The sequence below is a fragment of the Garra rufa genome, chromosome 8 (genome assembly GCF_049309525.1).
Source record: "Garra rufa chromosome 8, GarRuf1.0, whole genome shotgun sequence".
Lineage (NCBI taxonomy): Eukaryota > Metazoa > Chordata > Actinopteri > Cypriniformes > Cyprinidae > Garra > Garra rufa.
In genome coordinates, this window is record NC_133368.1 from 5,084,630 (window position 1) to 5,100,080 (window position 15,451).

Genomic DNA, 15,451 nt, shown 5'->3' on the forward strand with positions numbered 1-15,451 from the left:
GAAGACTGGAGTAATGATGCTGAAAATTTAGATTTGATCACAGGAATAAATAAAATTGTAATATATATTCAAATAGAAAAAAGTTATTTTAAATAGTAACAATATTTTAACATTTTTCTGTTTTTGCTGTATTTGATCAAATAAATGCAGGCTTGGTGAGCAGAGGAGACTTATTTAAAAAACATTAAAAATCTTACTGTTCAAAAACGTTTGACTGATAGTACAAATAACCATTTGGGTTCCTCAAAGAACCTCACAGTGAACAGTTCTTAAAAGAACCAGGGAAAAAATTGACTCCAGCCATCTAAAAATCCATAACAAATAGTAACATTAGGGAGATTTCACTGTCACTTTGCTAAAACAGGCCGGAAATCAAAGTCACCTTGTGTACTTTCTTTCATCCAAAACAGATACACTCTTAAAAATAAAGGTTTATTATTGGCATTGATAGTTCCATGAAGAAACTTGAACATCCATGGAACCTTTCAAATGCAGAAAAGGTTCTTCATAAGTGCAAAAGGGTTCTTTAGATTTTTTAAATGTTCTTCAAAATGGTACTTTCAGAAACTGACTGTTCACTGAAAGGTTCTTTGTGGAACCAGAAATGGTCTTTCTATGTCGTCACTTCAAAAACACCCTTTTGGAACCTTTATCTTTAAGAGTGTAGTCATTTTATCCATCACTATTAGCATTAGCTGTCATGTTGCGGATCAAAAGCAGGATTGAGAAACAATCATGTAGGCAAAATATGTCAACACAGGATCTAGAAAGACAATGAAGTTAAACATTTTTGCGTAGCGGGTATTACAAAAAAAATCTTCGCTGTACAATGTTTATGAAATTTTGTTAATTATCTTATTTGTACTATTTCTTTTATTTTGGAATGTTTGTTAATTTTTTTCATTAATCAGTCATACGTCCAGGTCAAACTCCTGAAACTTTGGTCTATTGCTCTGGTGTACAATGCTTGACCTCTTGTCCAGTTGATAGTTCTAATTTGGACAGCCAGATCTTTAAGCCCTTTGATTCCTCTGTTTTTGACCCTCACAATTGTGATATTGATCCTGATCAGAATTTCTTTTCGTCATTTTCAATCTTCGTTATAATGAAACCCAGTTTAATGATTTATGTGCTTCTATATCTGGTGATATTTTTTCTACTTTTCATTGAATATTAGAAGTCTTCCGAGTAATTATGATAATTTCATTCATTATTTATCTTCACTTGGGCATAATTTTTCTGTTATAGCCTTATCTGAAACATGGCTCACGGAGGACTCTAAAGAAATGTTTAAAATACCAAAGTATAAATCAGTTCATCATGTTAGAGTAAACAGATCTGGGGGAGGGGTATCTTTGTTTTTTGAGGAAAATTATGATTTTAAAATTAGGGAAGACCTCACTCTAAAAACAGATCAGGATGATGTAGAGTCGCTTTTTTTTTGGAGCTTATTAGTGCTTTTCATGGAAAGAATATAATTGTTGGGGTTGTCTATCATCCACCTCATTCTATTATCAAAGATTTCAATGAAAGCTTGCTTTATTCACTTGAGCGTGTTAACAATGAGAAAAAGCCTGGTTATATACTGGGGGATTTTAATTTGAATCTCCTTAACTATGATAAAGACACTCTCACTGGGGACTTTCTAAATGTTCTTTATTCTAGTTATTTTTTTCCACTCATTCATAAAGCTGCTCGAGTCAAAGAAAAATCTGCAACTTTGATAGATAACATTTTATGTAATTCTTTAGGTAAAGAAATGAAATCTGGTATTCTGTATTCTGATTTGTCTGACCATCTCCCTATATTTCAGTTATCTGTGACTAAAGCAAATGGTTACAAGAATACAAACCAAGTATTGTTTATAAGAAATATGAGCGATGTAAATATTTGTAAGTTCAAGGATAGGCTTGACAATACTTCATGGGATGACCTATATGAGGAGAGAAACGCAAAATTAGCATAATCAAAAGTTTATGAGTATTATTTCCTATGGGTAAATTGTCTAAAAAACAGAACACAGTACTAAATAGACCTTGGTTTACAGTTGAACTAAGGAAACTGTTAACGAAAAAGAATAAATTGTATAAAAAGTATGTTTCAAATCGTACTCCACTTACTTATGCTGTTTATAAATCAGCAAGAAATAAATGTACAAGCTCAATTAGGTTTGCGAAAAAAAGTATTTCAGTAATGCATTTCTTAAGTGTTCAAATAATGTTAAATCCACATGGAAAGTAGTGAATCAATTGTTTCAAAAAGAAAAGGCTACCAATGATTTACCCTCTGTTTTTCAGAATGGTGACGAGTCGACTATTTAAGTAATCCAAAGGAAATAGCTGAACATTTTAATAATTTTTTTGTCAGTATTGGTCCGAAATTAGCCAATTTAGTTCCAGATAATGATGGAAATCCTTTGGATTTTATCCATCGGTCATTTCCTGTTGTGTCTTCATTTAAACCTATTGATGGCCATTGATCAGTTAAAACCAACCGCAGCGGGCCATGGCAATATTTCAGCATACCTTGTCAAACAGGTGAAGCAATCCATTCTGCAACCACTTTCTCATATTATGTCTTTGTCTCTGGAAACAGGAGTTGTGCCAGATGATTTCAAAGTTGCTAAAGTCATTCCTTTGTTTAAAGCTGATGATCCTTGTTGTTTTACTAATTATAGACCCATTTCTATTTTGCCATGTTTCTCTAAAATACTAGAAAAAATCATACATAAAAGAATAATTTCTCATCTTTTAATATGATTCTTTATAACCACCAGTATGGCTTTCGAAAAAATCATTCAACTTATATGGCTCTACTTCATCTTATTGATAAGGTTATTTCTGCACTTGAAATTAATGAGTTCACCTGCAGTATTTTTTTGGATTTTTCAAAAGCATTTGATACAATAAATCACAATATCCTCCTTGCTAAATTATACAAATATGGTTTCCAAGATATCACCTATAAATGGTTATCAAGTTATATTTCAAATAGATCACAGTTTGTTTCTTTTAAGGGTTATTTTTCCAATAAAGCTTAACTACAATGCGGGGTCCCACAGGGGTCTATTCTTGAACCATGTTGTTCCTCATTTATATAAATGATATGTTTAGTGTTTCGGATGTGCTTTCCCCCATCATATTTGCGGATGATACAACCCTTGTTCTTTCACATTCACATTTTAGTACGTTAATGAGCAATGCAAATATTGGCCTAGTTGCCTACACTGCTTGGTTCAAGTTAAATAAATCTTTAAATATTAAGAAATGTAATTCTGTTATTTTCAGTGGCAAAAAAACATACAACAAAGAACTAGCACAAATTAAAATCGGGCCTACTGAGATTCTTCAGTTAACAACAACATTTTTAGGAGTTATTATTGATGAAGGTTTGAGTTGGAGAGGACACACAGACTATGTTTGTGGCAAAATTAACAAGTCAATTGGTATAATAAGGAGGATTAGCCATCTTGTGTCTACAAAATGTCTCCGTACCCTATATAGCTTAATTTATCCGTATTTGTCATATTCTAACATGGTGTGGCGGAGCACATTTCCAACAAAGCTACATAGAATTCTAATTCTCCAGAAACGGTTTGTCAGGATAGCGGCTCGTTCAGGTTCACTCACATCTTCAGCTTCGTTATTTAAGAAATTGCAGATTTTATCAATTTTTGACATTAACATCTTCCAAATATGTGTTTTCATGTATAAATTAGTTTCATCGGAAGGGAAGATTCCTGGCCAGTTCACGTTATACTTTAAAGCTAACTCTGCTGTTCATGCCCATAATACTAGGCAGGTAATGGATCTCCATCCTCCAAACTTCACCACATGTAGAGGCCAATTTTCAATAAGATTTAAAGGTACACAGATATGGAATAGATTTTCTCATGTGGCGAGACAATGCACATCAATAGAGAGCTTTAAAAGAGTTTTAAGAGGTCTGCTGATGAACTAGCTTGTGCAATTTGTTGATTCTATATTTTTCAGTGTATTTTCATTTTACTGAGAAATGCTTGTTGTTTTATCACCAGTATTATCATGATATATTTTTTGTTTGTTGTATGAGTTGTATTATATTGTGTTTTGCATTCTCTGCCTATTTTTTATTTTTCTTTGGTTGGGGCTTTAGATAAGCCATACTGGCTTTTTGCCTTCTCTGGCACTGAATATGCATCAGTATGTCCTTGGTGTTGTATTTCTTTTAATTTTTGTGCAAAAAAAAATAAAATAAAAAATAAATAAAAATAAAACCGTGACATTCCCGCTGAATCTTTGAGGATGGTAAATGTCCCTTTGTACCCTCATTGACTCTCCGCATGTACAGGCAGGTCAGGAGGTAATTCATCCGCCTTTAGAGGGGATTACTGAGTGCTTCAAGTTAAACGCTTGAGATAAACACACTTCTCTGCTGCTCCTCTCTGATCTCTCTGTTGCAAAATGTGTTACAGTGTACCAGGGAGGTATTTTCCAGCATACTGTGAACTCACTCATTAGCACAGTGGGGCTTCTCTGCTTGAATCCCGAATGTAAACACATTGAGACCAATAAACAAAGCACCATCCAAGAACACAAGTGCAAATTGAAATGTAAATACCGCTTTTTTAGTTCACAGATGAACAATATAAATTGTGTGGTGATGACATTTAATTGAATTGCTGATTATAAAATCAGGCAATGCAAATCTGCTATTGTGTTTTTTCACAAAGCATGCTGATGCAAATAATCCCTCCTGTCTCATTTCCTTAATAATGTTATCAATTTTCCTTATTGCACAGTCAGGTATCAATGCTTAAACAAATTCATATCTGATAGATGACATGTAAACACTTAATACCCTTAAGTATGAAAATGACAATCTGTAACTGAGTGTGATATTGCTTTCACACAACAGTTCAATGGCACCAGAGTGTAAATACATACGAAACAACCACGGAGTATCTTTTGAACCCTTTTTTGTACAGAACTACTTCCGCCACAAACTTAAATCTAATTTAACAGCTGAACCCAAGCCTCACTAATTTGAAAACGTCACTTTAGAACTTGTAACGAAGGAATTTTGAGTTGCTTCATTGAAAACTTTGTATTACTGTATTAAAATGCAGAGTATTATGAAAGAGAGATGGACTGATCGAGTGTGATCACCTGCATCTGATACAGCATTCATTCTTCAGCTCAGTCTCATATTCACAATAAAACATTAGTTTGAATGTCCACTGAGGAAAGCGATATCTTAGTCGTACTATCCTTTCAGCTAATTTCCGATGACTCCGCTGCTCAGTGTATTTGTTGGCTGCGTCTTACAAGCTGTTGTTAAAATTAAAAATAACTTCCTTGTTTATAACCCTGTTTCAGTCTCTGTCAATATAACGGTACATTCACACGGGTGTCGGCGTCAGCGCCTCTCGTTTACTTTGAATGGAGTGATGTAAAGCGTTGCCGACCTAAATTGTGGGTCTGTTGCGTCGCTGGCATTGCTCACAGCAGAAGATGAAAACTTTTCATGCGCCAATGTAGGCGTTAGCCAGTCAGATCACTTTATGCAAATACCCTGGTGCAGACACTAGCCAGTCGCGTTCATGCAACACCAGAAAACTATTGTGATTGGCTGTTGTCACTAAGCTTCAGACATGCCCTCCATCAAGCGCCAATGCCGACACCCCGTGTGAATGTACCGTAATGGTTTTCTGGTGTTGCATGAAAGTGATTGGCTAGTGTCTGCACCAGGGTATTTGCATAATGCGATCTGATTGGTTGACGCCTGCGTTGGCGCTTTAAAAGTTAAAAAAAGGTTTCAACTTCTGCCTTGTGTGAATGTACAGTAAAGGTCTTTACTGCTGACTCACTCATAAAAACAGTCTCTTGTCGCCACTTAATGGCGGAATAATGTAACTTAGATCACAATACTAAATACTATTATTAAATACTACTATTATTTATATATATATATATTATTTATTGAACAATAATATTTAATTAAAGCTGCAAGCAGCGATGACCGGGCCCTCGCACCCGGGCTCACCGCCGACCAGTGGCTTTAGGAAAATGGCAAACGGTGAGCAGTATGCTTTTAATACAGTAAATGTAGGAGAAATATGCCAAAGTCAATTAAATCTGCCAAATTTCCCCGCTGGCAGCTGGTGGCGCTATGCCTATAACTTTTATTGGCATGTAGATGTGTTCAGGCCAGCACTATTATCAAACATATGAAGTTTGGTGCAGATTGACCTTGGTATGTTTGAGTTAGTGAAAGATATGATATATCCTGCTGCCAACAGGTGGCGCTATGATAATATCTGAATATTGACCTTTAGGTGTCTTCAGGCCAGGACTCTTACCAAACCTGTGAAGTTTGAGGCAGATCGGACATTTTATGGCTAAGTTATAACAACTTCTATGTCTATGGCGAAACATCAAACTTTGTCAGTCCGCCACGGACATGCCCTTTAATGAAAACTAAAGATGTTCACAATTTAACATCTCTAAGGCCTCTAGAACAGACTGATCAAATATAATGTTGATTTCATTAAATCTCTAGAAGGAGTTTGCTATAAACCTAATCCTCTGCAAGGACTTCAGATAAATGCCAACTGTGAACCAATATTAAACTACATTTTCCCTATATTCTGATGATGATGATAAGAACATGCAATTCATGATGAGAACAAAATGTTATTATTGCTTGCATTACGTCCACCACTTCAGCTTAAATGTCATTGTTACCTATCTGTACAATTTGTATGTGGATATTGCTTTGCTGGTGACTCCTGTTATAAGACATCACTCTTAAGCGCTACATAACTAAGAATCAATAAGGAAGACGGTGCCCAGTTGGCACATGCATTTACAGTAACCCTCGCCAGTTTGGATTTAAAGTTTACTGAATTGAAAGGGTTACATTTTAAAATCAACACACAGACACATACACACAATATATAAAATGTTGCCATCCAGTTTCATTAACATGAACTATAATTAAATAGCATTTATTAATGTTAATTAATATTAAGCTAAAAAAAGTATTCATATATTGTTTAAAGGTAAATTAGTATCTTTTAACATTAGTTTATGTACTGTGAATTAACATGAACATGAACACAGTTCATGTGGGTGTACAGCAATACACAATAAAGTGCTCAGTAAACGCTTCATTCTTTCAAAATATCTTTAAAAATCAAGTTGAGTGTTGTAATGGGGCGATATATATATAGGAGTTTTTGAGTATGTTAAGGCCCCCAAAAGTGCCCGGAAGGTGTAAAAAAAAAAAAAAAAAAAAAAGAACCCTTAGAAGAACAATAGGGCCTTCGCCCTTTTGGGCTCGGGCCCTAATAAATAACAAAGTAATAAAGTACAAATGTAAAGTGATGAGATTTTTCCCTCAGCCAAAACGATTTGCCCTGGAACAAATAATAATGAGACCAAATATTTGAAGTCTAAACAAGTACATAACCATAAAAAAAAAAAACTTTTAAAACTACATTGACACACAAACAGTATGGTTTTAAAAATTATAGTGGATTTGGGCATCCGCCATGACACTCACTGTGAGAAATAACACAAGCAGAGCGATACAAATGGTGAAACTGTTGGAGATCCGACATTACAAGAATACTGCATTCTTACCAGCCAATCAGATTTGAGGACCAGAAATAACTGTTGTATAAACAGATATCACACTTGTTTTAAGTAATTTTCTCTCGATTTATTTATTCTATCAAACATTCACATCACAAAGTTTCTCCTAAAATTATCAACTTTTCAATGCAGTTTTTCAGAAGACATTACCAGTTTGGTTCCTGGATTTAATGAATATGGCAATATATCTTCATATAATCTAGGAATTGATTTTAAAAGAATCTCTAGCACTAAATGCAGTGTCAGCAATTTTAGGATTATTTTCTGACAGCTGGTAGAAAGTATTCTAGAACTGCAAACTCTTTCCCTTTATACAAAAAAAGTACCATAACACAGTTACTCCATCTAGTGGTAAACCATTTCAATCTTGAACTGACCTTTATACAGCCTGAAGAACAAGACAAATACAAATCAGTATCAAACTATATTTATTATATACAGTAGTAAATGGCCAACACAGGATCCTCAGCTCTCCCAAACACCCCTGCCATCCCAGTACAACACTCACACGTTGATTTGGCATGAGTTCACTGTGGAATTACACCAGGATAGTGTTTAATACTCTTGATACGCCAGGAGGGCTAAATGAGTGATATTACAATATGATGTATTTGCAGAGGTCAAACTATGAGACAATAAAATCGAGGGGAACACTTAATTCGTATATCATGAAATTCATACTTAAGCAAATAGCAAACTTTTAAAGACATATGCACCAAAGCTTCAATTAAAAATGGTTACCGGTATACGATCCACAATCTAGCTTTAGCAAACCTGAGGTGTCAGAAAAACACAACGCTGCAATGTTGGAAACGGTTCATAAAAAGGACGTCTTACAGTTTAGTTGTTTACTGCGATTAAAGAAAATCCAAGACCATACTAAGTCGTCACAAACATCCTTTCTTTCACAAAACTTCCCTCCTTGTATATAAAAATAGATGGGGGAGGTGCAAACATACGTACATAATACAAAACGTATACAACAGGCATACAATAAACTCCAAAGGGGAGGGGGGGCAACATTACTAACTTTCATTTCCAATTTAGTTCAGGGAGAACATTGCAAAAAAGGGAAATGAGGTCTTTGGATGATTAAAAGGAGAACCAAAAAAAAAAACTTATTAACTTAGATTAGATTACCAAAACCTTTTCCATTTCAGCCCTGAACTGCAGTGGAAGTGAAGATAAGCACAAATAAACAAGCTTCATCCACATGTGCTTCATCTTTAGCAGGTTCCTCCCGTCTGCTGCTGGAATACGTCGATAGTGTCTTCATCTTCCATTTCCAGCTAAAAATGAACATAAAAAGATACATTGGGAAACATTTCAATCTGAGGCCTTATAACAAGCTTCAGGTTTGAAAATACACCATGACAAATGCAATATCCTTGTTTTTATCAGCTACTTGGACTCCAATTCTGACGGCACCCATTCACTGCAGAGGGTCCACTGGTGAGCAAGCGATGTAATGCAATTTCTCCAAATCTGTTCTGATAAAGAAACTATTTACATCTTGTATAAGGCCTGAAGGTGAGTAAACTATAAAGACTATAAAATGAAATTCCAGAACTTTAAGAACTTTTTTTGATTAAGGACTTCAGATCGCACTTATCAAACAATGTCTTCTTTCAAATTCTAAAGTAAATACCTATAGTAAAACCACAGGTAATTTTCTTAAGGGATTTGTATATACTTTCTTTTTATTACTGCACTGCCTTAATGGTTTGGTGTAAAAAAAATAAAATAAAAAAAATAAAACAACGAAATTGCTCAAATTCTGATCTAAAATTAAAGAATGATTCAACATACGCAATCCAAAATACTGAACCAAATCAAATGACTCACAAACTTCACGTATCATTAGATCGGGACTTCAAATCACATATTGAGAATCATTTTCTTTGAATCATTCAATTCATAAAATGATACACAAACCTGATCATTTGATCCAAATCAAATGATTAGCGCTACGTGAAGTTCTGACCTAAGTGAAATGATTGGCTAACCCGTTCCGAAATCCGGATCTGAATAATCATTCGCGAAACATCATTCCAGATCAGGCCTCGGAGTGCCGATCGAATCATTCGATTTAGATCAGAACTTTGCACATCATTAGATCGGGACTTCAAATTGTATATCGTGAATCACCCGACTTAAATCATTCAATTCGCAAAATGATTTACAAAACCCGTTATGATCTAAATCAAATGATTAGCGATATGCAAAGCTCCGACCCAAGTGAAATGATTCGTGAACTCCTTCAAACCATTCATAAATCATTTTGCAACACTGATTGGTTTGGATTGGTCTGAATGGTTTCCCTCCCATCACTACATGCTTTTTAAAAGCATTACAACTTATGTCAAATCGAAAATGAATGGCTCTTTAAATTTTCATCTGGTTTTGCTATTGAATCGTTCTAAATTAATGATCGAAGTCACAAGTTTGAATCAATCCAAGCGGTTCCAACGCAAATTACTTAATTGATTTGGTTCATCGGTTCCTCTTTTCGCATCTTCAGCCATGCTTATATGGCACTGTTAGTACTACTACTGGCTTAGCTCGCTAGAAGACATTTACTGAAATAAATTTTGCGTGAAAAGATGTGCCTACTTAAAAATTAAACTTACTTATTTCATAGATGCATTGTATTGTAATAAATCAAACACTTTAAGCACCTCTTCAGGAATATTGCTATTTTCAGGCCTTAAATTTCAGAAAGCCAAATTCACTTACTTCAAGCACCTCGTACGAATGCTGATAAATATTTATTAAAGCGTGGATTGTGATGTTTTTAATCAGCTGTTTGGACTTTCTTGCTGACGCAACCAATTAACCGCAGAGGACCCATTGGTGAGCAAGTGACGTAATGCTAAATTTCTCTAAAACTGTTCTGATGATGAAGAAACCTCCTCATCCACATCTTGAATTGCCAGAGGGCGAGCACATTTTCAGTTTTGGCTGAAAAATAACAGTACAAACCTGTGCAGGTGTGTCCGTCTCATTGATTGGCTGACCATCAAACCTGAACCTAATTTGCCTTATGGATAATCCCTGAAAGAAAAAAAACAATCATCCACGTTACAGATCTGCACATTTATGTAACGTCGAATGTACTAAGCTTCACAACGTGTGTAGATCTCAGGATCATCGGGGCTCAAGCTGCAGTCTCACCTGTCTTTCGCAGTAGGCCTTCATCAGTTTGCTGAGGGGGGTGTGCCTCTTAATTTTGAACTGGACCACAGACCCATCCTGACCCGCTACTTTCAAGTTGATGTGGTCATTTTCAGTCTTCACTCCCTCCTGAAATGAAATGATGAATGATGGTGAATCATAAACATGCACTGTGATGTTTTAACCATACTGAAGGGTCTACACACATCAGGTAGATGATGAGTAAAACCCACATTGTGTTTCACACGATGTCCAGTCCCTGTATTTAACACTAGATGTTCCTGTGAGGCTGAACACGTTATACGATATAAACGTCGCGCTAAACAGCCACACTTCAGTCTCTATTATTAGCATTTGTTAAAACTGCTGGAAAAAAGGCTGCAACGTGATCAACTGTGCGACGCTTTCAGTGCAACTGCGTTTGGCGCAAAGTTGAAGCAACTATCCGCCATGAAAGAAAGCCAATCTGAGCATCACGTTGATGCTGAAACGAAGCGAAATACTGCCGGTTTAATTGTTAAAGACAAAATATGTTATGATTCTCCATGTAGCTTGATGGATGGCTAAGTTACATGGCCATATGCGGAAAATGCGCAAAATCTTTGTTGATAACCTCTTTGTTTGCCCGCATATAAAGTGCAAGATCCAGACAATCCACATTCTTGCATTATAACCACATCAAAATATACCTCCCCGAGCTGCTGGAGCTCGGAACACAGAGACATGCATGTACCTTTGGCTTCTCGTCTGACATTTTTGTAGAAATGTAGGATTCTCCCGGTGATGTGGATGTGACGGTAACACGAGTGCGCTACTACCCGCTTCTGTCCTCCCCGCGCTCAGCAAGAACGCGCAAACTGGATTCTCACATTTGATTGGCCCGGATAAAGCCACGTGATTCCCAACAGGGCGCTCTAGCCCGAGAACGCGCAAAATCAACGCGTCCATATTATTGGACAGTACGAAACCACGTGACCAATCCTCATATTCTGAGCTGAGGCTCTTTAGCTATAAATTACTTTTAATTATGAATATAATTTCAATGATAATCGTCATTTAGGTCTCAAAATTACACATTATATAAAATTACATTAAAAAAATAAATAAATTAACTTTTCATCACCACAAAGGAAAAATCATTGATGTTTCATGTGACGTTAATGTGTCACAAAATTACTAGCAATACACCTTATGATTTAGGTAAATTCTATTTAAACAATTTTACATTTAAATTACAAAGTCAAAAGTTTACATACACCTTGCGGAATCTGCAAAATGTGAATTATTTTACTAAAATAAGAGGGGTCATACAAAATTAATGTTATTTTTTTATTTAGTACTGACCTGAATACGATATTTCACATAAAATACATTTACACGTAGTCCACAAAAGAAAATAATAGTTGAATTCATAAAAATGACCCTGTTCAAAAGTTTACATACACTTGATTCTTAATACTGTGTTGTTACCTGAATGATCCACAGCCTTGTTTTTGTGTGTGTCTTGTGTGTAATTTGTTATTGAATTCCTTGTTTGTCCTGAACCATTAAACTGCCTGCTGTTCTTCAGAAAAAAATGTTTCAGGTCCTATAAATTCTTTGGTTTTTCAGCATTTTGCAGCAATTTGAGATCCACCTTTTCACACTGAGGACAACTGAGGGACTCATATGCAACTATTACAGAAGGTTTAAACACTCACTGATGCTCCAGAAGAAAAAACAATGCATTAAGAGCCAGGGAGTGAAAACTTTTGAACAGAATGAAGATGTATACATTTTTCTTATTTTGCCTAAATATCATATTTTATTCATGTACTGCACTTCAGAAGCTACAAAAGATACTTACATTTTCCCAGAAGACAAAATAATACCCTGATCTTCAAATTCAAAAAGTTTTCACCCCCCAATTCTTAAAGGTCCCATATTGTACACATTTCTGGAGGTTTATTTTAGTTGTTGATGTCCTTAAGAATATATATTTGCGTTATAAGTGCCAAAATCCATCTCAATGTATTTTACAGCTCCTTTTTTAGGAGCTCTGTCAAAAACAGGTCGATTTTGGCCCATCTAATTAATATTCATGAGCCTCTCTTCTGATTGGCCTGTTGTTTTCTGAGTGACGCACAGCCAGGCCAACCACAGTTAACTACGGTCATGTATGCTTTAGCCGAGCCCAGAGCCATACAGAGAGAGAGTTGCGACAACTCCGTTGACGCCAATGGACCATTTTTTTACAGCAATGGCGGATCGTGGAGACGCTCAATAGTTCCCGGAAGTTCGCGCTAATAATATCAGCGCCGTAGAGATGCAGCAGAAGAGACCGCTGTGATCAACTTTTAAACGGTAAGACATTTATAGAACAAAACTGTATACTATCAGCACAGCTAATCAATTTAACTTGTGCATTAAAACAGATTATTATTACATTATTTCTCACTTAATTAGTAGATTTACGGGATGTTATGCATTATGTCCGTGCAGTTTCATCCATCATTGTGTAATTAAGGCTTTTAAACAGGATTTTTGCTGATGGGAGCTACTTAATAGTTCTGAATTTATTGCAATGAATGCTGATTGACCTAAGTGAGAATGAAAATTTTAAAATAGGCGAGCTATTTTCGTTTCAGAATCATGCTAGGCTATACATATATATACCACTGCTGTATTATAGCAGTAATCACTGTAAACCTGTATGTTATTACTGTTTTTACACTTAAACGTCTTAGCTACTATAGAACTACAAAACCATTTCTCCTGTTATTCTCCTTCTCTATCCTGCTTTCAGAACAAGAACCACCTGAAGTAAAACAATGCCAGCTCCTACAGTAAGTATGATTACATAACATTTTGTCAATGTAATCTATAGATTGCTCCTGCTGACTATATCCAGTTTTTTTATGAAGACTTTAGATGACCAGCACCTGTGAAGAGATGACACCAACCCTTGAGAGGACTTCAGATGAAGCAGACTCTAAATAAATATACAAAACTGATAAATTGCCCTTGCACTGTAATCAACATGATCACATCATGCTTTTAATCTGTTCATTGTTTCTGATTATGTGATGTTACTGAACTGCATGATTTGTATAGATTAATTTCAGAACATTTCTGCAATATGGACATTACAGTAAAACAGATACGCCTGTTAACAGAGCTCTTATTTGTAAAGCTGCTAGAAACAATGTGTATACTAAAAAGTGCCATACAAATAAATGTAAATTGAACGAAACTTGATGCATAATTTTTTTCTCCTCACCAGATCAGTAGAGTAAGCATACATTCACTCTGCTTTATGTAACTGGTGCACTCCCACTGTAATGGAGACTGTTCAAGGACAACTTGGTTTATAATTTATTATTAATGTCTAAATTGATTTCTGTAAACATAACAAAACTCAACATACATAAAATATATGATTTAATGTGTAAAAATGTTTTAATTTTTTTTTTCAATTTGAATATACTACAAATACATTTTTAGATATTAATAATTGAGGGGTGCTCAAGAATCAAAAACCTTAATCAAGATTCATTTTCACTTAATCTTAAAATATCTTTACTTATTTGGAATTAATTTAAAAAAGACAACAAACTTAACACTTACAATGAGATTAGTAAAACGACAATAAACATTAAGATGTGATTGCACTTGGTTAACATACAAGCTGTAAGAACACACGCACATATAGAAATAATTGTATTTGACGTTATATATAAAGGCTGAATTACTTGGTAAAAGACCACGATGTTGTTTATATAGCAAACACGGACTTTTACCATTGTAACTTCAGCCTTAAATATGTTAACAAGGCAGGTACGGATCCCTAACCACATTAATCCTCAAATATTAGCGGTTTTTATCTTTTAAAACCAACACTATTACAACTACATATATATACTACGTATACATTATTTTATAAATAATGTCAAAAAATCATTTTTTGTCAACAAAATACCAAATGCCGAGCCCAGAGCCATACAGAGAGAGAGTTGCGACAACGGAAGTCCAAAACGCTCGATCGTCACGTGATACACGCAGCCCTCAAATAGTTCCAGGAAGTTCATAGCGGGCAATTGGAATACATTGAGTTAGAGGGACAGAACAGCAATTTTTGGTATTTAGTTGACAAAAAATGATTTATTGACATTATTTATAAAATAATGTATACATAGTATATATATGTAGTTGTAATAGTGTTGGTTTTAAAAGATAAAAACCGCTAATATTTGAGGATTAATGTGGTTAGCGATCCGTACCTGCCTTGTTAACATATTTAAGGCTGAAGTTACCATGGTAAAAGTCCGTGTTTGCTATATAAACAACATCGTGGTCTTTTACCAAGTAATTCAGCCTTTATATATAACGTTAAATACAATTATTTCTATGTGTGCGTGTGTTCTTACAGCTTGTATATTAATCAAGTGCAATCACATCTTAATGTTTATTGTCGTTTTACTAATCTCATTGTAAGTGTTAAGTTTGTTGTCTTTTTTAAATTAATTCCAAATAAGTAAAGATATTTTAAGATTAAGTGAAAATTAATCTTGATTAAGGTTTTTGATTCTTGTGCACCCCTCAATTATTAATATCTAAAAATGTATTTGTAGTAGGCTATATTCAAATTGAAAAAAATTAAA

General features: G+C 35.0%; 1 protein-coding gene across 1 annotated transcript; it reads right to left on the minus strand.

Annotated features, from left to right (window-relative positions):
* Positions 1 to 8,048: 8,048 nt before the first annotated feature.
* Positions 8,049 to 11,679, minus strand: sumo3b (small ubiquitin like modifier 3b). Its single transcript, XM_073845492.1, has 4 exons — positions 11,545 to 11,679; positions 10,812 to 10,940; positions 10,620 to 10,691; positions 8,049 to 8,926 (listed from the first exon to the last, which is right to left on the minus strand). Exons 1-4 carry the CDS (start codon positions 11,563 to 11,565, stop codon positions 8,864 to 8,866), a joined length of 285 nt encoding a protein of 94 aa, XP_073701593.1. The 5' UTR covers positions 11,566 to 11,679; the 3' UTR covers positions 8,049 to 8,863.
* Between the last annotated feature and the right edge of the window lie 3,772 nt (positions 11,680 to 15,451).

Excerpts from the sequence above, each read along its gene's own strand:
- sumo3b (XM_073845492.1), bottom strand. The coding sequence starts at position 11,565 with ATGTCAGACGAGAAGCCAAAG. Across the intron at positions 10,941-11,544 it reads TGTCAGACGAGAAGCCAAAG|GAGGGAGTGAAGACTGAAAA; the intron begins GTACATGCATGT and ends ATTTCATTTCAG. Across the intron at positions 8,927-10,619 it reads AGACGGACACACCTGCACAG|CTGGAAATGGAAGATGAAGA; the intron begins GTTTGTACTGTT and ends GTTCATTTTTAG.